This window comes from Ciconia boyciana, chromosome 6 (genome assembly GCF_034638445.1).
Source record: "Ciconia boyciana chromosome 6, ASM3463844v1, whole genome shotgun sequence".
NCBI classification, from domain to species: Eukaryota; Metazoa; Chordata; class Aves; order Ciconiiformes; family Ciconiidae; genus Ciconia; species Ciconia boyciana.
This window is the reverse complement of record NC_132939.1, coordinates 46,873,291-46,889,489: the sequence shown is the minus strand read 5'-3', so window position 1 is coordinate 46,889,489 and position 16,199 is coordinate 46,873,291. Positions and strand designations below refer to the sequence as shown.

Genomic DNA, 16,199 nt, shown 5'->3' with positions numbered 1-16,199 from the left:
TGCACCCTGTCCCCAGTGCCGGGGATGGTGCAAAGGGCTGTGCTAGCCTTTCTCAGGGGACACGGCAGGGTGCTCCTCAGCTCCTGCACCTTTGCTGCTTCTGCCCACTCGCTGGGGTTTGCTTTTGTGGGGACCATGGTGGGCAGCAAGGTGCCTGGAGGTGGGGAGGTGTCCGAGCAGTCTCCTCACCACTGAAACCTCTGCAGGACGTCCCCAGGAAGGGTCAAAAGCCATCCACAGGTGGGGAAAGGGGCTGGGGTACTTTCGCAGGCTCCAGCAGCGAGGGTCCCCCCTCTCCTGGCACTGGGCAGGATGCACCAGGGTGACGATGCCAGGCAGCAGCTGGGTGAAGTCATTTTATTCAAGGCACGGTCATAGCAATAAATCACGAGAAGGTACAGACCTCTGGCACATTCCTACAGCGGGGCAGCCAAGGGCAATCGGACCAGCAGCCCGAGCTCCCGAGGACGCGGTGCCGCTCGCAGGCACTTGCTTCCACCCAGAGAGAGGCCACCAGCATCCCGCTGCTGCTCCAGCCGGGGCTGCCCCCAGAGCAGGCAGTGAGGGCAGCAGCTGAGCTGCGGGCAGCCCCGGGGGCACCTGGACAGGGAGCCACAAGCCCCCCAGGGTGCTTTTTGGGGTTGGGAGGGAGCGGCTGAGCTCAAAGCTCCCCCGAGGCAACCACTGGCTGGCTGGCGTGCTGCAGCCATCGCCCCAGCATGCAGGAGCGTGCGTGGGACTGGGGCTACAGGGCTGCCAGCTGGCCAAGCTGAGACCTACCAGCTGCACAGGGATGTCCCAGGGCCCACTTGAGTCCAACAGAGACCCTCAGCTTGCTGCTGGGCTGCCTTTTAAGCCCCCCCTCCCAGTGGCACCAGTAATGCTGAGCAGTGCCATGGCTGAGCGTCTGCCTTCGCACAGCAGCATTCCCCACGCTGGCAGCCCTGGTGCTGGCAGAGCTGCGTCGTCATCCCTTCCCTCCCTGCACAGTCCCAGGATGGTGGCTAGAGTTGCTCTGAAGCCAGCAGGAAAATCAGGAGCAGGAAAATCAGCCCCCAGGCCAAAGTGGGGCTGAGCAAGGAGCCAGCATGCCCAGGTGGGCTAGCCTGGTGGGAGAAGGGCCAAGCAGGGCAAGGATCTGCCCTTGTCCCCAGGGCCTCCATGGCTGCTGCAGATGAGCTGGAAAACTCCAGGGATGCTGCCTGGGCAGGAGCCGGCACATTTACACTGACCACAGCAGGACTCACACTCAAGAGGTGGTGCGGCTGCTGGAGGAGCATCCCATGGCTGCAGCTTGCGGGTGAGGGCAGGATGCGGTGGACCAGGACCCGGAGGCCGGGGTCCTGCCGGCCCCCCACCCCCATTTCTGTTGCAACAGGATGGAGCCATGCAGGGGTCCCATGGCCAGCCCCAGGGAGAGCGCAAGTACGAGGGGGATGCTGCCGGGGGGAGCAGGATGACGAGGAGCTGCCCTCACAGCCATTAAACACACTCGTCCCTTGACCTCCCGCTCCGCCCCAAGGACCCAAGGGCACAGGCATGGTGCAGCGGCAGCGGAGGGATGGGGTGGGAGGGTGGGGAAGAGCTGGGCTTGTTTTTTAATGCCGGCTTCGGGGCAGGGCCACTGGTGCTCAGGCAGACGTGGGAGCAGCCCCAGGCACTCACCTCCTCCACCAAAGCACAGGTATCTCAGCAGTCCCTGCTTTAATGGGCGAAGCCTTGGGGGCGGCAGCAGGGGTGGGCAGGAGCCTGCATGGCCGGCACCAGGGAAGGCAGCAGGACGGCCACCGCGAGCAGTGGGTGGGAAGGGTGGGAAGCAGGGCTTAGGAGTGGCCGTCCCCTGCCACTGAGGACCCACGGAACAGCATGGCAGTGGGAACATTTGTCTGAGCTGTCTGGGCTGCTTCCCCCTCACGGAGGGGCCAGGGCCTCCTTCCTGCCTCCAAAAGCATGGCCTCTCAGAGAGACCCTCTCCCCACACTGCTGCACCCCCTCTTCCCCACGATGGGCTGGAAGAGGCAGGTGGGGACGGGGCGGGGGGACGGGGGGGATGACCGGCATCACATCAGTCCTGTCGTCCCCCCGCCCCGTCGGCAAGGTGACCCCCACCAGTGCTGGGAAGGCTCCTTCCTGCCCCCCGGCACGTCCTCCACTCTCGGCACGGCTGGTCCTCACCCCGGCAGTGGGGATGCTCAATGGTAGCGGGCCTGGTTCTCCATCACGGGGCCGCTCCTGTACTCGCCCTCCACTGTCTCCAGCTCTGTCTCGAAGCTCTGCAGCCCCCCATCCTCCCCATCCTCCACCGGCTCCAGGTGGTTGCCCATGGTGCCGTAGGACTGGTGTGCCGGGGAGGCTGCTGGTGTCAGGCTCAGCTCGGGCTCCTGCAGGACGGTGGCCACGAAGAGCTGCCCCGGGGGGCGGCAGGAGGTCAGAGTCCAGGGGAGCGAGGCGGGGGGGCTGTGGCGGGGCTGGGGAGGGTACTCACGTTGGAGTTGGGGGTGGAGGAGACGCTGCTCCGCTCCACATCACTGAAGGCGCCCTCAGACTGGTCAGACATCTGGGGAGAGGGAGGCCAGGAGGAAACAATGGATTGCGGGTCCCCAGCCAAAGCTGGGGGGCAGCCAGGCACAGCCTCAGACTCCCCACAGCAAACGCACCCAGAGATGTAAGGAAGGGATGCAGCGGGGCGAGGGAACAGGATGGGTGGCTGCCCCCGCTCACCTGGTAGCTGGAGGGTTTCCGCGGCTGCAGCTTCTTCAGGCAGAGGCCAAAGAAGGAGAAGACAATGCAGGAGAGGAGGACCACAAAGGTGAAGAGGGTGACAGGGCGAGTGGGACCTAGAGCAGAGAGAGACACTGGGGCAGCACATGAGCCTCCAAGGACCTCTTGCATGTCCAGCTGAGACCCAGGCTGGCACCTGCTTTGGGTCTTACAAGCTCCCAACCCCCTTCCCAAAACACTAGCTGACACCCCACCTCATCTGCCAGGTCTCCATCACACCTTCCCCCCATCCCATCCCATCCCATCCCATCCCATCCCATCCCATCCCATCCCATCCCATCCCATTCCCCTTCCTACCCTCCATGCTGTGCCTAACTCAGGGGTGACACCGGTGGCTCGTCCCCCCAGGCATCAGATATGACCCTCAGCAGTGGCAGGGGGCAGCCCCGAGCTCTCCCTACCGAGGCGTAGGATGGAGAAGAAGAGCAGCCAGAACATGCAGAGGATGGGGGCCACCACGACCTGGCTGATGGCGGCGACGTGGAGGCGCTGGTTCAGCTTGGTGGGGATGTACACATAGTAGATGTTGTACCGGTCAACCATGTGCTTGAGCAGCATGTAGAGCAAGCCTGGCGGGAGGAGAGAGGCCATTTGGGGGGACGACAACAGGGACAGCCAGGGCTCAGGGACAGTGGCCCAGGGGACGATACCCTCCTCTACCACACGGGAAGCTTGTACTCCCACACCGCTGCTGGCAGCTGGGACTGGCCATTCTTGGCACAGCTGGGGGCAGCAGGAGCAGGGGCATGGTATCGTACTCACCAAAGGGGACAATGATGGGGCAGGTGATGCTGTAGGTCATGACGACAGAGAAGATGCAGCAGGTCCAGGCGTACTCCAGTCCAAACTGGAACTGGTAGGCTTGGCTCTGGGGCACAACCAACAGCACCATTACTGCCTCTGCCTCTGCAAAGGCTGCCCTTGCCTTTGCGCCCTGGCCCACACGATTGCTTCCCCCTGTTATTCCCATGGGTCCAGGGCCAGCAGCGCCCCTTGCATGGTGGCTTGTCCCCACAAGCCTCCCCATAGGACCGGGACAGCCTGAGTTTCCAGCGAGCACGTCCCTGCCGTGCTGGCGGTTGCGTAGGCTTGGAGGTGACCAGAGCCACGTACCCGCTTGACGTGGAGCCGCTCGGGCTCAGACTTGGCAAAGCAGAGGCGGGCAGTGTAGACAAGGAGGCCCGGGATGCGCAGCAGCTCCATGGCTGTCCCGATCAGGCTGGAGGTGACCACATAGTTGACGAAGAAAGCGCCATTGTCTGGGAGGAAAACGCACCTGTCCCGGGGATGCAGAGGGTGAGAAGATGCTCGGCCAGGCGGCCAGGAAAGCCGCTGGGGACTGGCGTCGGGCGCTCCCGCTCGCCCAGGAGCTCCCTGCTACTCACTGAAACTTGATATTGGCCTCGTCCAGAAAGTGGGTGTCAAAGAGCCAGCGGAAAAAAAGGTCCAGGCTGTATGGGGGAGAAGAGGAGCAGCTCAGAAAGAGGGGGAGCCGCACAGCAACGTGGCAGGCACCCAGCGGGCGCATGCTTTCCCCTGCCCTGGGTGGGCAAGACCCTCTGGATCCTACACCGTCAGAGCAGTCCCTTCTGCTGCATGGGAGCACCATGGCGTGGGTGCTCGCCTCCCGGATGGTCAGGATTGCTGTAGCTGGGGCTATGCAGGCACCTGACCTGGCCCTTTCAGGGTTTGCTGAAGGGCTGACCCCAAGCAGGGCACCACCAGCACCCTTGGGTCAGCCATGGCACCCTGGCAAGGGTGCTCCACTCCCCTCATCCTCCACAGGGAAGCTTTCTGCCCGTGACCATCTGGGAGCACCTCAGCACAGCTAAAGAGTGAGTGTTTATCTCCCTAGAGACAGCCGTGTTTCAGCAGCAGTGGGCCCTTAGCCCTTTGGGGCTGGCTTGCGGGAGGTGAGGGGCATGGGTGTGATGCCCACTGCTGGGGAGCAGGGAGAGCAGCGTGGCAGGGTGGTCCGTACCTGCTCAGCCCCAGCGAGGGCAGGATGATGACCATGAACACTAGGAAGAAGAAGCACTTGTGCATGGTGAGCTGATTTTCACTTGACCTGTGGAGAGGGGAGGCAAGAGAAGAACGTTGCACTTTTCCAAGGCAGAGCAGCCAGTGGGGGGAGAGGCTGGGCTGGGTCTCACTCTTCACCAAGGAGCTACTCCCAGCCCCAGGAAGCCACATGCATTTGATCTGGGCATCTACTGGGGCCTTGCAAAGCCTCTCCCAGGCCAGGGGGAGTCACCATGAAGAAATCTGCTGTAGTGAAAGCTCTTGTCCTCCCAGCCTCTCACCTCCTTCATCCCTGCCCTCTCCTACCATCCCTGCTGGTGTAGACACCCAACAAGAGGCAGCTGGGTGTCTACAATGGGTTCAGGAGTCCCCATTTCCCCCAGGAGAAGGAAGGGAGGTGGTGACAATGCTCCTGCAAGGACTCGGCAGACCAGGCACAGGGGTTGGGGCCAGTGGAGGGTCAAGACAGAGAGAGCACATTGTAGGACCTGGGAAGAGCTTCCTCTGCTAGGAGACTTTGAGCATCCTGAACCTGCACCTCCTCCTTGGAGGGCTGGGAGCATGGCTGGGATGTGCCACCTGAGTCAGGGCCACAGCCCTGCTGCTGCAAGTCCACCGTCACACCATCCCTTTCACAAACTTCTTCAGACCCATCTTAAAACCAGCTCCACCTGCCTTTGTCAGCAGTCTGGAAGCATTCAGGGCTATGGCAAGGAAATGTCTCCTTCAGGCATGGACCTGGGGCTCTTTCCATGGAGGGCAACACCCATGGGGCTTTGTGGGGGGTCTGCTGCACCACTGCCTGCCTCCCTGGAGGCTGGGTCCCACGAGTGCTACCGAGGTTCCTCCCATCTACCGCGGCCCTGGGGGAGCACAGGGGCCAGCCCTGTTACCTCGTCCAGTGTGACTCAAAGAACGCTGAGTAGTAGACGAGGAAGGGCAGGAAGACAGAGAAGGCCCAGAGCAGCAGCGTGGGGAAGAACTGGGTGATGATGGGGTTCTGCAGGAGGAGAAATGCCAGACACCCTCTCAGGAGCCTGCTGGAGCTCAGCCATGCTGGAGGCAGCTCCCTGGTTCTCCTGGCGCAGGATGGTGCGTGCAATGGGCAGGCTGGGTCATCCCAGGTCATCCCAAACGCAGGGGCGTTTGTTTCAGGAGATACGAGCTTGAGGCCAGCCAAAGGCACCACGGGCACACTCTAAGCCCCAGTGCCCGCCCAACAGCTCACAGGTCAATGAGCAGGAAGGAGATGTGCTGCTGGCAGCTCCTAACATCCCCTGGAGCTCTTCCCACATCTCTCCCCTTGCATGGACACCAACCTGCCCTCCCCCATGGACACCAGCACCAAAGCTCAGGTTTGCACAGGTGCCCCAGGGCTCTGCCACTGGAAACACATCAAGAATGGGATGGATGGCAAGCAGGGGCAGGACCACTCCTTGCCTCTCATCAACGCTCATCCCAGTGATGGCTTGTCTTCTTGGGCAAGTGTACAGCCAGTGCCCTCCCCCTGTCATGGACAAGCCTGGAAATGGAGACCCTTTGGGAAAGCTGGCATGGGGCCCCAGGGACTACCTTGAGGCTCTCCACAGGCTGTGTGACATTGAACATGTCCATAGTGTTGACAATGATGGCTGGCGTGGTGAGGAAGAAGAGGAGGACGAAGAGGCAGATATTAAGGAGGATGAATCTCACCCACCAAGATGTGCCACGGACTGATAAATTCTCCCTGTGAGAGGAAAGCACGACTCGGACACGGTGCAGAGGAAAAGCTACATATCCTGGGTCTCCTAGCCTGGCTCCCCAATGCTCTGCCTCCTGCTGCCCACACTGACCATCCTGGCAGCCCCTGCTCTGAGTTCAACCTCTCCCCCCTCCCTGTGCTGCTGCACTGACACCTGCAGAGCCCCCAGGACCAGAGTATGACTGCAGCGGGGGGGGTCCGTGCCACCAGGAGGCTTTGGAGTCAGGCTGCAGAAATCAGAGCCTGGCAATCACCCCAAACCTTGCCTGGCCAAGCCCTGCCACCCGTGGGGTGATCACCCCCCCGTAACCCCTGGTGACTTCTGCTATGGCCACAGGAGGGATTGTCAGCCCCTGCCACCCTGAGAAGGCACCCTACAGGTATAGGTGCAGGTTCCCTACAGCTATATGGGTTCCCTATAACTATGGATATGGGCTCCCTATAGCTATGGGTATGAGTTCCCCCCAGCTGCTCGCCCTCCCTCCCTCTCCCACCACAGAGGTTCACCAGATGATATCGCTGGGTGCAGGGGCATAGCGAACACCCCAGTGGTGTGACTTGACCACGGTGGTGACAGAGGACTGCTGGGGCTGCTTGCGGCAGCGGATGTGGCTGTAGTCCTTCAAAATCCTGCAGGAGGAGGGAGCCAGGGGTTGGGTCCAGACCGAGGGCTCCGGGCTCCCCCCCGGCTTCTCTTGAGACCCCTCCCACAGCCCTAACAGAGTGGCCATCTCTGCAGGTGGCAGAAGCACAGCAGAGACAGACCCATTGCCTGGCTTTGGCCAGAAGAGCCGGCAAGGTGCAACAGCAGCGGTGGCCACCAGGCTGGGGGACGTGCCTGTGCTGGCACGTCCGAGGGGCACTCACACAGCTGTCATCCGCTCATCCTGGAAGGTGACAAAGGCCATGTCAAGCCGCTTAAGTGTGATGCGGTTGCGCTCGGCATTGAACTCATCCGTGAGCTTCTCCTCCAGCTCCCCGTAGTACTGCTCGGCATCCACCTGCGGGAGCAGCCGGGGCTCTGCCACACTTGCCGGGCTGTGGCATGGGCAAGCTGCCATGCTCTGCCCTGCCCACGGTGGGGAAGTGCTGCCTGCAGCCCTGCCCGCACCCACCTACCTGCTCAAAGCCACAGAAGCGGCAGCAGAAGATGCGGGCGCAGGGATGGGTTTTGATCATGATCTTCCCCTCTTTCTGCGCCTTAGTGGTGAAGTAAAGCCGCCCCTTCATTGCCTTGCGCCTGCCGGGAAGCCAATAGGGACGAGGGTCATTTGGGGAGCAGCAGACAGACAGACTGGGTCCCTCAACATGCTGGGCAGGAGCAGTACACCCACCCGCAGAGGCAATGGGGACCTGCACACACTCACCTCTCCGCATCCAGCTTCATCAGCTTGCGCACGTCAAAGCAGAACTGGACATTGGTGATGGTGCAGCTGGGATAAGCCTCACTGTGGGCACAGGGACACGGTGGCACCAGGAGCCAGGGGATGGGGACAGCCCCTGCCACCTGCCTGCCAGCTGCCCTGGCGAGGCTGCAGCACACCGCTACTCACTGGAAATGCTTGATGATAAGGGAAGGGTCTGTGATCTCTTTTGGGATGTGGGTAACCATCAGTGTCCGGGCAACCTGGGGGAGGAGAAGGGGCAGAAGGGGTGGGTGGGTGGGGGTCCGCGGGCCGTTTTGTTGCCACCCTGCTTGCCCAGCAGCCAGGAAGGCAGAGGTGAGCCAGGGCACCAACTGCCACCCCAGAGGCTGGTCAGCACAGACCTCAACACCCGCTCCCAGACCCCGGGCCCAGCTAGATGCTGCCACCTCCCAGGCAGACACATATAGCAGAGCTTCAATCTCAAGAGACAAGGCAGCAGGAGAGAGAGATTTGCCTCCGGGCTGCCAGTCTTTCTCCAGAAGTTGGAGAAAACCAGCCTTATCTTTCCCTGCCTGCCCAGTCCCAGTTTCTAAAACTCTCCCTGCCTATTGGGACCACCCTTTCTGCAAAGCACAAATTTGTCCATTAGTGCTGAACAAGGCAAGGCTGAAGGGTGGTTGCTCACCTTCTCGTTCTCTCTGTATTCAAGGTGGAGAGAGTGGTGAGCCATGCAGAGGATGGTGAGGATGAAATAGATGAGGGCGAAGATGCTGTGCAGCCACAGGAGACGGTCCCTGGAGGAGAGGAAAAGGGGATCAGCGAGCACTGCAGCGGGCTGTGGCACGCAGACCAGCCTGGCGCCCAGTGCCTCACCCACAGCCACCCCCACTGCCCAGCGGGACTTCCCCAAGCCAGCTGCTGGACCCCCACCCCAGGGACGAGAGCGGGAGCATCCAGGGCATTGGCGGAGACACTGCAGAAATGAGGCCACCCAGAACCCCTGAGAGCACCTCTGCTGTCAGCGGGGTGCAGCAAGCAGTGCCAGGCAGGCTGCCCGCTGCAACGGTGCTCGTGCGCAGTGCAGGCAGACACGGGGCGACCGCAAGCAGCATGCTGCTCACGTGGACCCAACCCTGTCCCGGGACTGCGGTGAGCGCTGTGCCTGGGCACTCCCAGCGGTGCCTGCTGCTGCAGCAGCACCCACAGCCCCCCCAGACATGGCAGCCACGTACTGCGTTGGGATGTTGGCGATGGTTGTCCGGCCGAAGTGGGTGGGATTGTGTCCTGCAGGGGAAGAGAAGCAGGAGATTACGGGAACCCAGTACAGTGTGTGTGTCCATGCTTGCAGGGTTAGTAGCTCTGGTCTTTGCTCCCTCCTTTTCCATCTCACAGGTCCTTGCCAAGCCCCCGCCACCCTGAAGCTCCCTGCCTCTTGCGTTCCTCTGGCACACAGCTGATGGTGGGTTCCTGCTCAGACGGGGGCTCCTGACAGAGGGGTCTTTCTGCCCTCTGTCCACAGGGCAGGGTGCTCGGCCCGAGGATGGGGAAGCTTGTGCCATGCTCCTCAGCCATCCCGCAACTGGGGAAGCACCTACCCAGGAGGTCCCCCGAGAAGTTGACGGGCAGGATGACAGCCACGGAGAGCACACAGACCAGCATCAGCAGGACCAGGAGGTGCCGCTGGAAGGACAGGTAGGTGGTGGCGTCGATCCCACACTTGCTCTGAATCTCCTCGTCCCTGGGGGAGAGGCGGGTAGGGGTGAGCGCTGGTGGTGCCTCCCCACCACCTCCCACCCTGGGGACACTGGCTGCTCCAGCTTCACACAACCTGTGCCAACTCATGGCATCCTGCCTGAGGCATGTGGGATTTGGGCATAGAGGGAATGGGGAATGCAAGCACCCCTCAGGCTGCCATCCCACTACAGGACCAGCTCCTGCCAGAAGAGGTTGAAGCCTACTCCTTTGGGACAGGAGCCAGGGGCCAGGAGGAAACACAGAGGTGAGCCCTCTGCTCTCTCTCCCAGGGGGATGTTTTAGGCAGGCTCTCCTCAGCTGCAGGTCCCAGCAGCTCTGGGTCATGTGTGACCACCTATGGGCACCGGCTCCCCGGGGGGGGGCAGTGGTGGGGCACGGCTGCAATGCCGAGGACACACACTTACTTCATCTGGTAGACAGAAATGAGCCAGGAGCAGAATCCCTGGAAGGGAAGAGAGTCGGGATGAGCCAGGGGTGACCACCCCCACCTCCCCAGTGAGGAGCCGGGACACAGCACGCACTGGAGATGTGTGCGGAGACGGTGTGGTGCCTGGGGCCGGCGCGCTGAGCAAACAGAGGCAGCGCCCAGGGCAGCTCGGCAATGCTCAGCCCAGCAGCTTGCGTGCAGCAGTGGCCAAAGGCAGCTGCCTCGGGAGGAATGGGAAACATGGGGCATGTCTGTAACACAGGCTCCTGGCTTCCAGCAGCTCCCTCCTCTGTGCCTTCCCTGACAGTCCCTAACATGCAATGTGCTTTTTTGACCACTACCAAGCACTGAGCCAGTACTGCTGTAGAATGATATACGACAACGCCAAGATCTTGTGTAATAGCTCATTCCCTGTCACTGCATATGCAATATTAGAGTTTTTCTCTCCTATGCATTATGCTACATTTTACCAACACTGGAGTTCATGCAAGTTTAAGGTCCCTCTGCAGTCTTCCCTGTCATGGCTGTACCGAATAACACTCAGCCATCGGGCCCCTCCTCTTCATCTCCTTTCTGGAGGGTTTGCTGACCTTGGATGGGAGGGATCCCAGGCAGCTCCCTGTAGGATTCCCTTAGCCTGCCCCATGAGAGCTGGCAGCTTCTTCCTCCTCTCAATTCCCCAGCTTTACCCAAGCCAGGACCCTCCCTCCTACCCCACAGCTCAGCTTCATCTGATCGACCGCAGCAGGAGGCTTTGGAGGTGGAGGCATCCCCGCATGCCTGACAGCTCTGTGGGGGCCGGACACCTCCTTAGCACAGCCAGGCTGACTCCCCTCCTATGCCCTACTCCAGGGCTCTGCTCTGCAAAACCATGGCTGGGAGGTTGTCCATGCAGACCCCAAGCTCCCTGGGCTGTAATTTCCTGGGTTTTTCCAGAAACCCTCCTGAAAAAACAGCATTTATCAGCTGATTCCCAGCTCTCTAGGATGCCCATGTGCAGGAGAGAGGTCACATGCTGCAGTCAATAGCCTGGCTATTCATCTTGGGGTGAGTGAGAAGTCCCATGCCTGCTCTTGGGAATTTGTGATGGTAACAGGAATTTGTCAGGCTGCTTTTATTGCAACCTCATCCTCCAACCCTGCTGTTGGAGGGATGGTCTGGTGCTTCCCCACAGAGAAGGGCTCCCGGGAAGGAATTTGGTCGAGCTCCTCCTCACTGGATACAGGCAACAAAACTTTATTTAGCTCTCCTGCCACATTCTTGCCTTCTCCAGCAAGCATTTTCTAGATTCACCACCTATCGGCCCTACAAACCCTCTGGCAGGTTTCCTGTTCCTGATGTGTGAAGAAAAATCCAGTACTTGCTTTTATGCTCTCTACAAATTTCTCCTCAAACTCCTCTTCCCCCCTCCTCCCTTAGTGTATTTTACATATAACCTGGCAGAGTTCAGATTTTCCTCATTTGGGAACAGCTTGACTTTTAAAAGGATGTCTTCTTACATCTAATAATCTCCCTTAATCTGCTCTTTAGCCGTGCTGGCATTCCCTGGGGTCTTTCTCACTTATTTTTTGATGAGCAATATACATTAGCCCAGAGCATCCAGTACCGAGCCTTTAAACAGGCCTCCTGCCACCTGCAAGGATTTTGCTTCTTTACTTTTCCTGCCTAGGTTTTTTTTAAGAAGTTCTGTCATTTTTTCATAGTCACACCAGTGACTGATTTTTTAGCTTTTGTTGCCAAAAAAGAGAAAGAAACAGACAGAAAAATGTGTCGGTCCATGCTCGTTTCCAGCAAAACCTGGTTTGTGCCTGGTGTGGCAGAAGGAAAGAAAAGATGGCCTTAAAGCCCCCACAGCCCACCATGCCAGCAGAGGTGGAGGTGTCATCCAGGGGACTCTGTCCTGCCGGGCCAGAAAGGTCCCTGCGGGCGCACAGAGCAAGGCTCTGGCCACGCATCCGACTAGGTCCCCGCAGCCAGCAGGGACAGCCACGCAGCTGGGAGATGCTCTCCCTGGCAGGAGCATCCCTTCCGAGCTGCCGTTCAAGGTAGATGCCTCAAACCAAGCCAGGACAAAGAAACCCCCCAGCTTTCCCAGGAATACCCCACTGCTAAAGGGTGTTAAGCAGGAAACCCCACACTGGAGGATTTAATTTCTCACATTTAACTTCTGACCTGGGTTCCCCATGAAGAGCAGGGCGGGCTGGGCCAGGACGAGCCCACCCTGGGCTCCCACTGCCACGGCCGCCAGCACTCACCACGTCCTTGTTGTCGACGTCCAGGGGGCTGCTCTCTGACGGGGACTTCTCCTTCTCACTCTGCTCTCCGTAGAAAAGCGATGTCAAACTTTGCAGTGAGGGGAGGAGCAGAGGGGTGAGGCAGGAGAGAAGCAGCAGATGGGAGACGATGAGCACCCTTGGAGAAGCTTCTCCTAGGAGAGCAGCCCGGGAAATGCCTCCCCCCTCCCCGCATCCTGCACTAGGGCTGGACCAGTGACTGCCACTGGGCTTGGGGCAGGGGCCGCACTCGCTGCCTCTGCACTGATGAGTCCCTGGAGCTTCTCTGTGGCCCTGGCCCACGGCAAGGTGACTGGTGGAGAATTGGCCTTAGCTCCAGGACAAGAGCCTGCTGAACTGGATTTTTATATTCCACTGGTTTCAGCCCTCAAATGGCATTACAGTAAATGAAATGTAATCAGTGCTTGAATTTTAAGTCTTGATTTCCCTTTTGATCTCCCCGGTGAAGGGAAACATTGCCTGTCCATTGCCAGACTCAGATTCAGAGCCTGAGCCCAAGAGGAGCTGGAGAGGGGAGAAGGCAGGAGAGGGGCTTTTACAACATTTCCTCCCATGGGTTGCCCAGCCTTGCAGACACTCCTCCTGTCTGCACTGTCTGCACAAAGAAAGATGCTCTACTGCCTGGGGTGAACCATGCTCTGGCAGCCAGACAGCTGTGGGCAGCACAGCCCACCTGGAAGTCTGGTCCGGGCTCTGCTTTCACCAGGATACTGGTATTTTGCGGGGGATTCTGCACCTAGCCCAAAGGATGGGCCAGGCAAGTTGCCCTGCTGACATGAGGAACAGTGTTATTGCTGCGTGTCTCCCTCTGCCTCCTCCGCTGGCCAGCCCTGCTCATCCTGAGAGAGCGGCAAGGGGACAGGCGGCGTCTCAGTCCCCACCCGAAAGCAGCTCTTGGGCCTCTGTCTTCCCAGGACGGTGCCCTCCCTGGCACTGAGAGCACCCTCACCAGATGGTGCCTGCAAGAGGGAATCAAAGCTGGCTTGGGCTTGCCCTCTCCCTGCAGCAGACAGTGCCTGTGCCTCCATGGGCAAGGGCAGCCATGCCATTCCTAGTGGGAAGGGGGGACAGAAACATCTGCTGAGCTTCTCCGTGGGCCACCCCACAGCACTGGCCCTCCTGCCAGCCCTCTTGGAGAGGCTGGAGCCATCACCCATGGTGGCCTCGCGTCCTGCTCACCTATCATTGTCCATCAGCAGTGCCAGGCGCCCGTAGTCCCAAGCCGCTTTCCGAAGGCAGGAGAAGACCAGGAGAAGAAGCTGGAAGAAGAGGGAAGAGGGAGAGGTGAAGGGTTTTGCCACAGGGTCTCACCCTGTGGGGTCTCCCAACATCCCTCCTTTCTGGTTTCCCACTCATGAGCCCAAGCTCACGCAAAACTCTTGCCTCAAGCCAAACTGCTCCTGCTCCATGATCTCACCACTGCTGCCCAAGTGCCACCTGCTGCCCACCATGATGTGGGCAAAGCTCTTGGTCCCCTGCACTCACACCTATTCCCCTAAACAGCCAGGCACACTGGCATGCACATTGCACACACATGTGGCTGTCAGCACACCCATAACACACTTGTGCTAACAGCCAGTCTCTGACACCCCAGCTGGGGGCTGTGGTGCCCGTGGACATGGCACCCTCCTGGCCTCCTCACCAGCCAGAGGATGAAGTTGATGGCGAGCACAGTGGGCACGCCACCGAACGGCAGCCCCTCCAGGACGGTGCTGCGGGAGCGGGCGCTGAAGCATTGCTCCTCCGTGCTGTTCACCAGGGTGTCCAGGAAACTCAGCACATCCAGCGAGGTGGGGCCGGCACCGTCAGGCGCTGGCTCCACCGAGTACACGCTCTCCATCGGTGCCGTCGTGGGGCCTCACCCTGCAACACAGGGGCAGGGGTGCGGATGGAGAAGCCTTTGCTTGAAAAGGGGCCGTGGCTCTTCCAGGTCCTCCAGCGAGGTCTGAGTAGTTCACTAAGGGCAGGGAGGGGAGAGGACTGGCTGGTGACCTTGGAGCTTCCCCAGTCCCAGTCTCTCCCAGGGAGGGGCTGGGGGACACAAGGCAAGGGATGTTGCTGAAGAAATCTCACAGCTACCTCATACCCTTTCCCCACCCCATTAAACCCCATGCTATTTGGTTGTCTCCATCATACCTGAGACAGGACTCTTACCACCTCTGCCCCTCAGTCCTGGAAGCTGGGTTGAGTCATGGTGCGGTCAACAGGCAGGAACAAGGAGCCAAAGCATTTGCTTGAGTTTCTGAGAATAAGAGCAATGATGACGTTAACAACTGGGCTGCTGGGGCTGTGCTTGCTTCACTCTCTGCAGCCAGATACCTACTGCTTGTGGAACATCCCCCAGCCCTCCCTTCTCCTCCAGCATCACGGTCTATGTGACTCAGGAGTTGTGGGACTTCCCTTCTGTCTTTCCATCAGAGCAGGATTGCTCCTTCCAAGATATCTTGAAGTCTTCAGAAGAATCAGTCTCTCAAAACCCTAAATGCCAAGGTTCCCCCCATTTCCCCAGGAGCTGATACCGCATGCTACAGCCCTCTACTGGTAGGGAGCACTTATAGGCCATTAATGACCAAGACTGTGACATGTTTCCAAAACCTTTCCTATCCCCATGCTTTAAGTAGGAGAGGATCCTCTCCAAACCTGCAGCGCCTGGGACCCCTGGGAACAAGCACCCTACAGCAGCCAGCGTGAACCAGCATGGCTGTCACTCATGGGGATGCCACCGACCTGCGTGCCAGGACAGTGCTGCATGGCCATTGCACTCACTAGAACTACAGGAGGAGGAGGAACCAGCACAGTGAACGCTAACAAGCACGGGGTAGGGACAGGGCCAGAGTCTCTCCTCCTCGCATGCCTGCCACGTCTCCCTGACTTGGAGCCCCTGCCAGCACCTTCAGTCAGCTGCTCCTGGGCCTGGGCCCGACAAACCATGTCGCCGGGGTGAGAGGCACCCTGGGACAGTGGAGGGTCTTCAGGGTGTTCTTAGGATGGTCCCTTAACAGGTCATTGGGGTATTTTCAAAATGGCAATCAGGTTGGGTCCCTAATGTCTCTTCCAAAAAGGCCCTGAGGTAGGATGCCTAGTACTTTTTAGGTAGATAAACCAGAGGGCTGAAGACCCCGCTTAGGGGAAGACTGAGGTTACCGGGATGGTGGGGAATGGACAGACAAGGAAACTTTGTCTTTGGAGGCCATGAGCAACCAAACGTAATTTTGAAGTTGGCCTGGTCCTGAGCACGGGCTTTTATCAGCTGACCTCCAAGGGGTCCCATCCAACCTCAGTTATTCTACATCCCTATTCTCAGGGACTTGTGCTCCTGACAAGAACATCTGACAAGAACTCCTGCCTGAAGTTTATAAGGAGTTACATGAGCGCCTTGCCCCATAGACATGCTGAGCACAGTATATTGTGGCCTGTGCAAAGGCCACATGAAACCTCATCGTGCTCATTAACATGTACTCCTGTGAGTTTTGTATTCGAGCCACTGGGCATTCATTCATCTCCTTCCTTTTTATCTATATTCCAGCCACAACTGGGGCCCTGCTGCAGCCCCTGCAGTCACCCAGCCACAGCTGATCCCTGCTGCAGGATGCTCACAGCCCACACGGACAGGACAGAGGAAGAGGAGCAGGAGCCACGGTCTGATTAAGCAATGGAGGAGGACGCAAACAAAGACAGCTGGCGCCTCCAGGGACCTGGAGATGCAAAGGGTTTATGGTAGGTTTTTTCCTGTCAAGACCAAACAGGATCAACTCTGCTTCAACACCAAAGGAAACCTGATTGAGAGGTCCTTGGGGAACACAGAGAGAGCA

General features: G+C 59.4%; 1 protein-coding gene across 12 annotated transcripts in view; it reads right to left on the bottom strand.

Moving 5' to 3' along the window:
• Positions 1-194: 194 nt before the first annotated feature.
• The window catches only part of TMEM63C (transmembrane protein 63C), a 34,638-nt gene continuing 18,633 nt past the window's right edge, over positions 195-16,199 (bottom strand). For 6 of the 12 annotated variants that reach the window (XM_072865623.1, XM_072865622.1, XM_072865621.1 and 3 more), the window contains exons 2-24: positions 14,524-14,629; positions 14,030-14,250; positions 13,567-13,646; positions 12,349-12,436; positions 10,071-10,108; positions 9,507-9,649; positions 9,144-9,195; positions 8,597-8,705; positions 8,098-8,171; positions 7,912-7,992; positions 7,664-7,784; positions 7,412-7,545; positions 7,052-7,174; positions 6,376-6,529; positions 5,697-5,803; positions 4,763-4,849; positions 4,167-4,232; positions 3,895-4,057; positions 3,544-3,649; positions 3,183-3,350; positions 2,722-2,837; positions 2,486-2,557; positions 196-2,405 (exon numbers count right to left, since the gene is read on the bottom strand). In XM_072865623.1, the coding sequence (XP_072721724.1) occupies positions 2,193-2,405; positions 2,486-2,557; positions 2,722-2,837; positions 3,183-3,350; positions 3,544-3,649; positions 3,895-4,057; positions 4,167-4,232; positions 4,763-4,849; positions 5,697-5,803; positions 6,376-6,529; positions 7,052-7,174; positions 7,412-7,545; positions 7,664-7,784; positions 7,912-7,992; positions 8,098-8,171; positions 8,597-8,705; positions 9,144-9,195; positions 9,507-9,649; positions 10,071-10,108; positions 12,349-12,436; positions 13,567-13,646; positions 14,030-14,227 (2,493 nt within the window). In that variant the 5' untranslated portion in view covers positions 14,228-14,250; positions 14,524-14,629 and the 3' untranslated portion in view covers positions 196-2,192. Of the gene's footprint in view, positions 2,406-2,485; positions 2,558-2,721; positions 2,838-3,182; positions 3,351-3,543; positions 3,650-3,894; positions 4,058-4,166; positions 4,233-4,762; positions 4,850-5,696; positions 5,804-6,375; positions 6,530-7,051; positions 7,175-7,411; positions 7,546-7,663; positions 7,785-7,911; positions 7,993-8,097; positions 8,172-8,596; positions 8,706-9,143; positions 9,196-9,506; positions 9,650-10,070; positions 10,109-12,348; positions 12,437-13,566; positions 13,647-14,029; positions 14,345-14,523; positions 14,630-16,199 lie in introns of all 12 variants that reach the window. The other 6 variants (XM_072865632.1, XM_072865630.1, XM_072865631.1 and 3 more) reach the window with 3 other exon arrangements.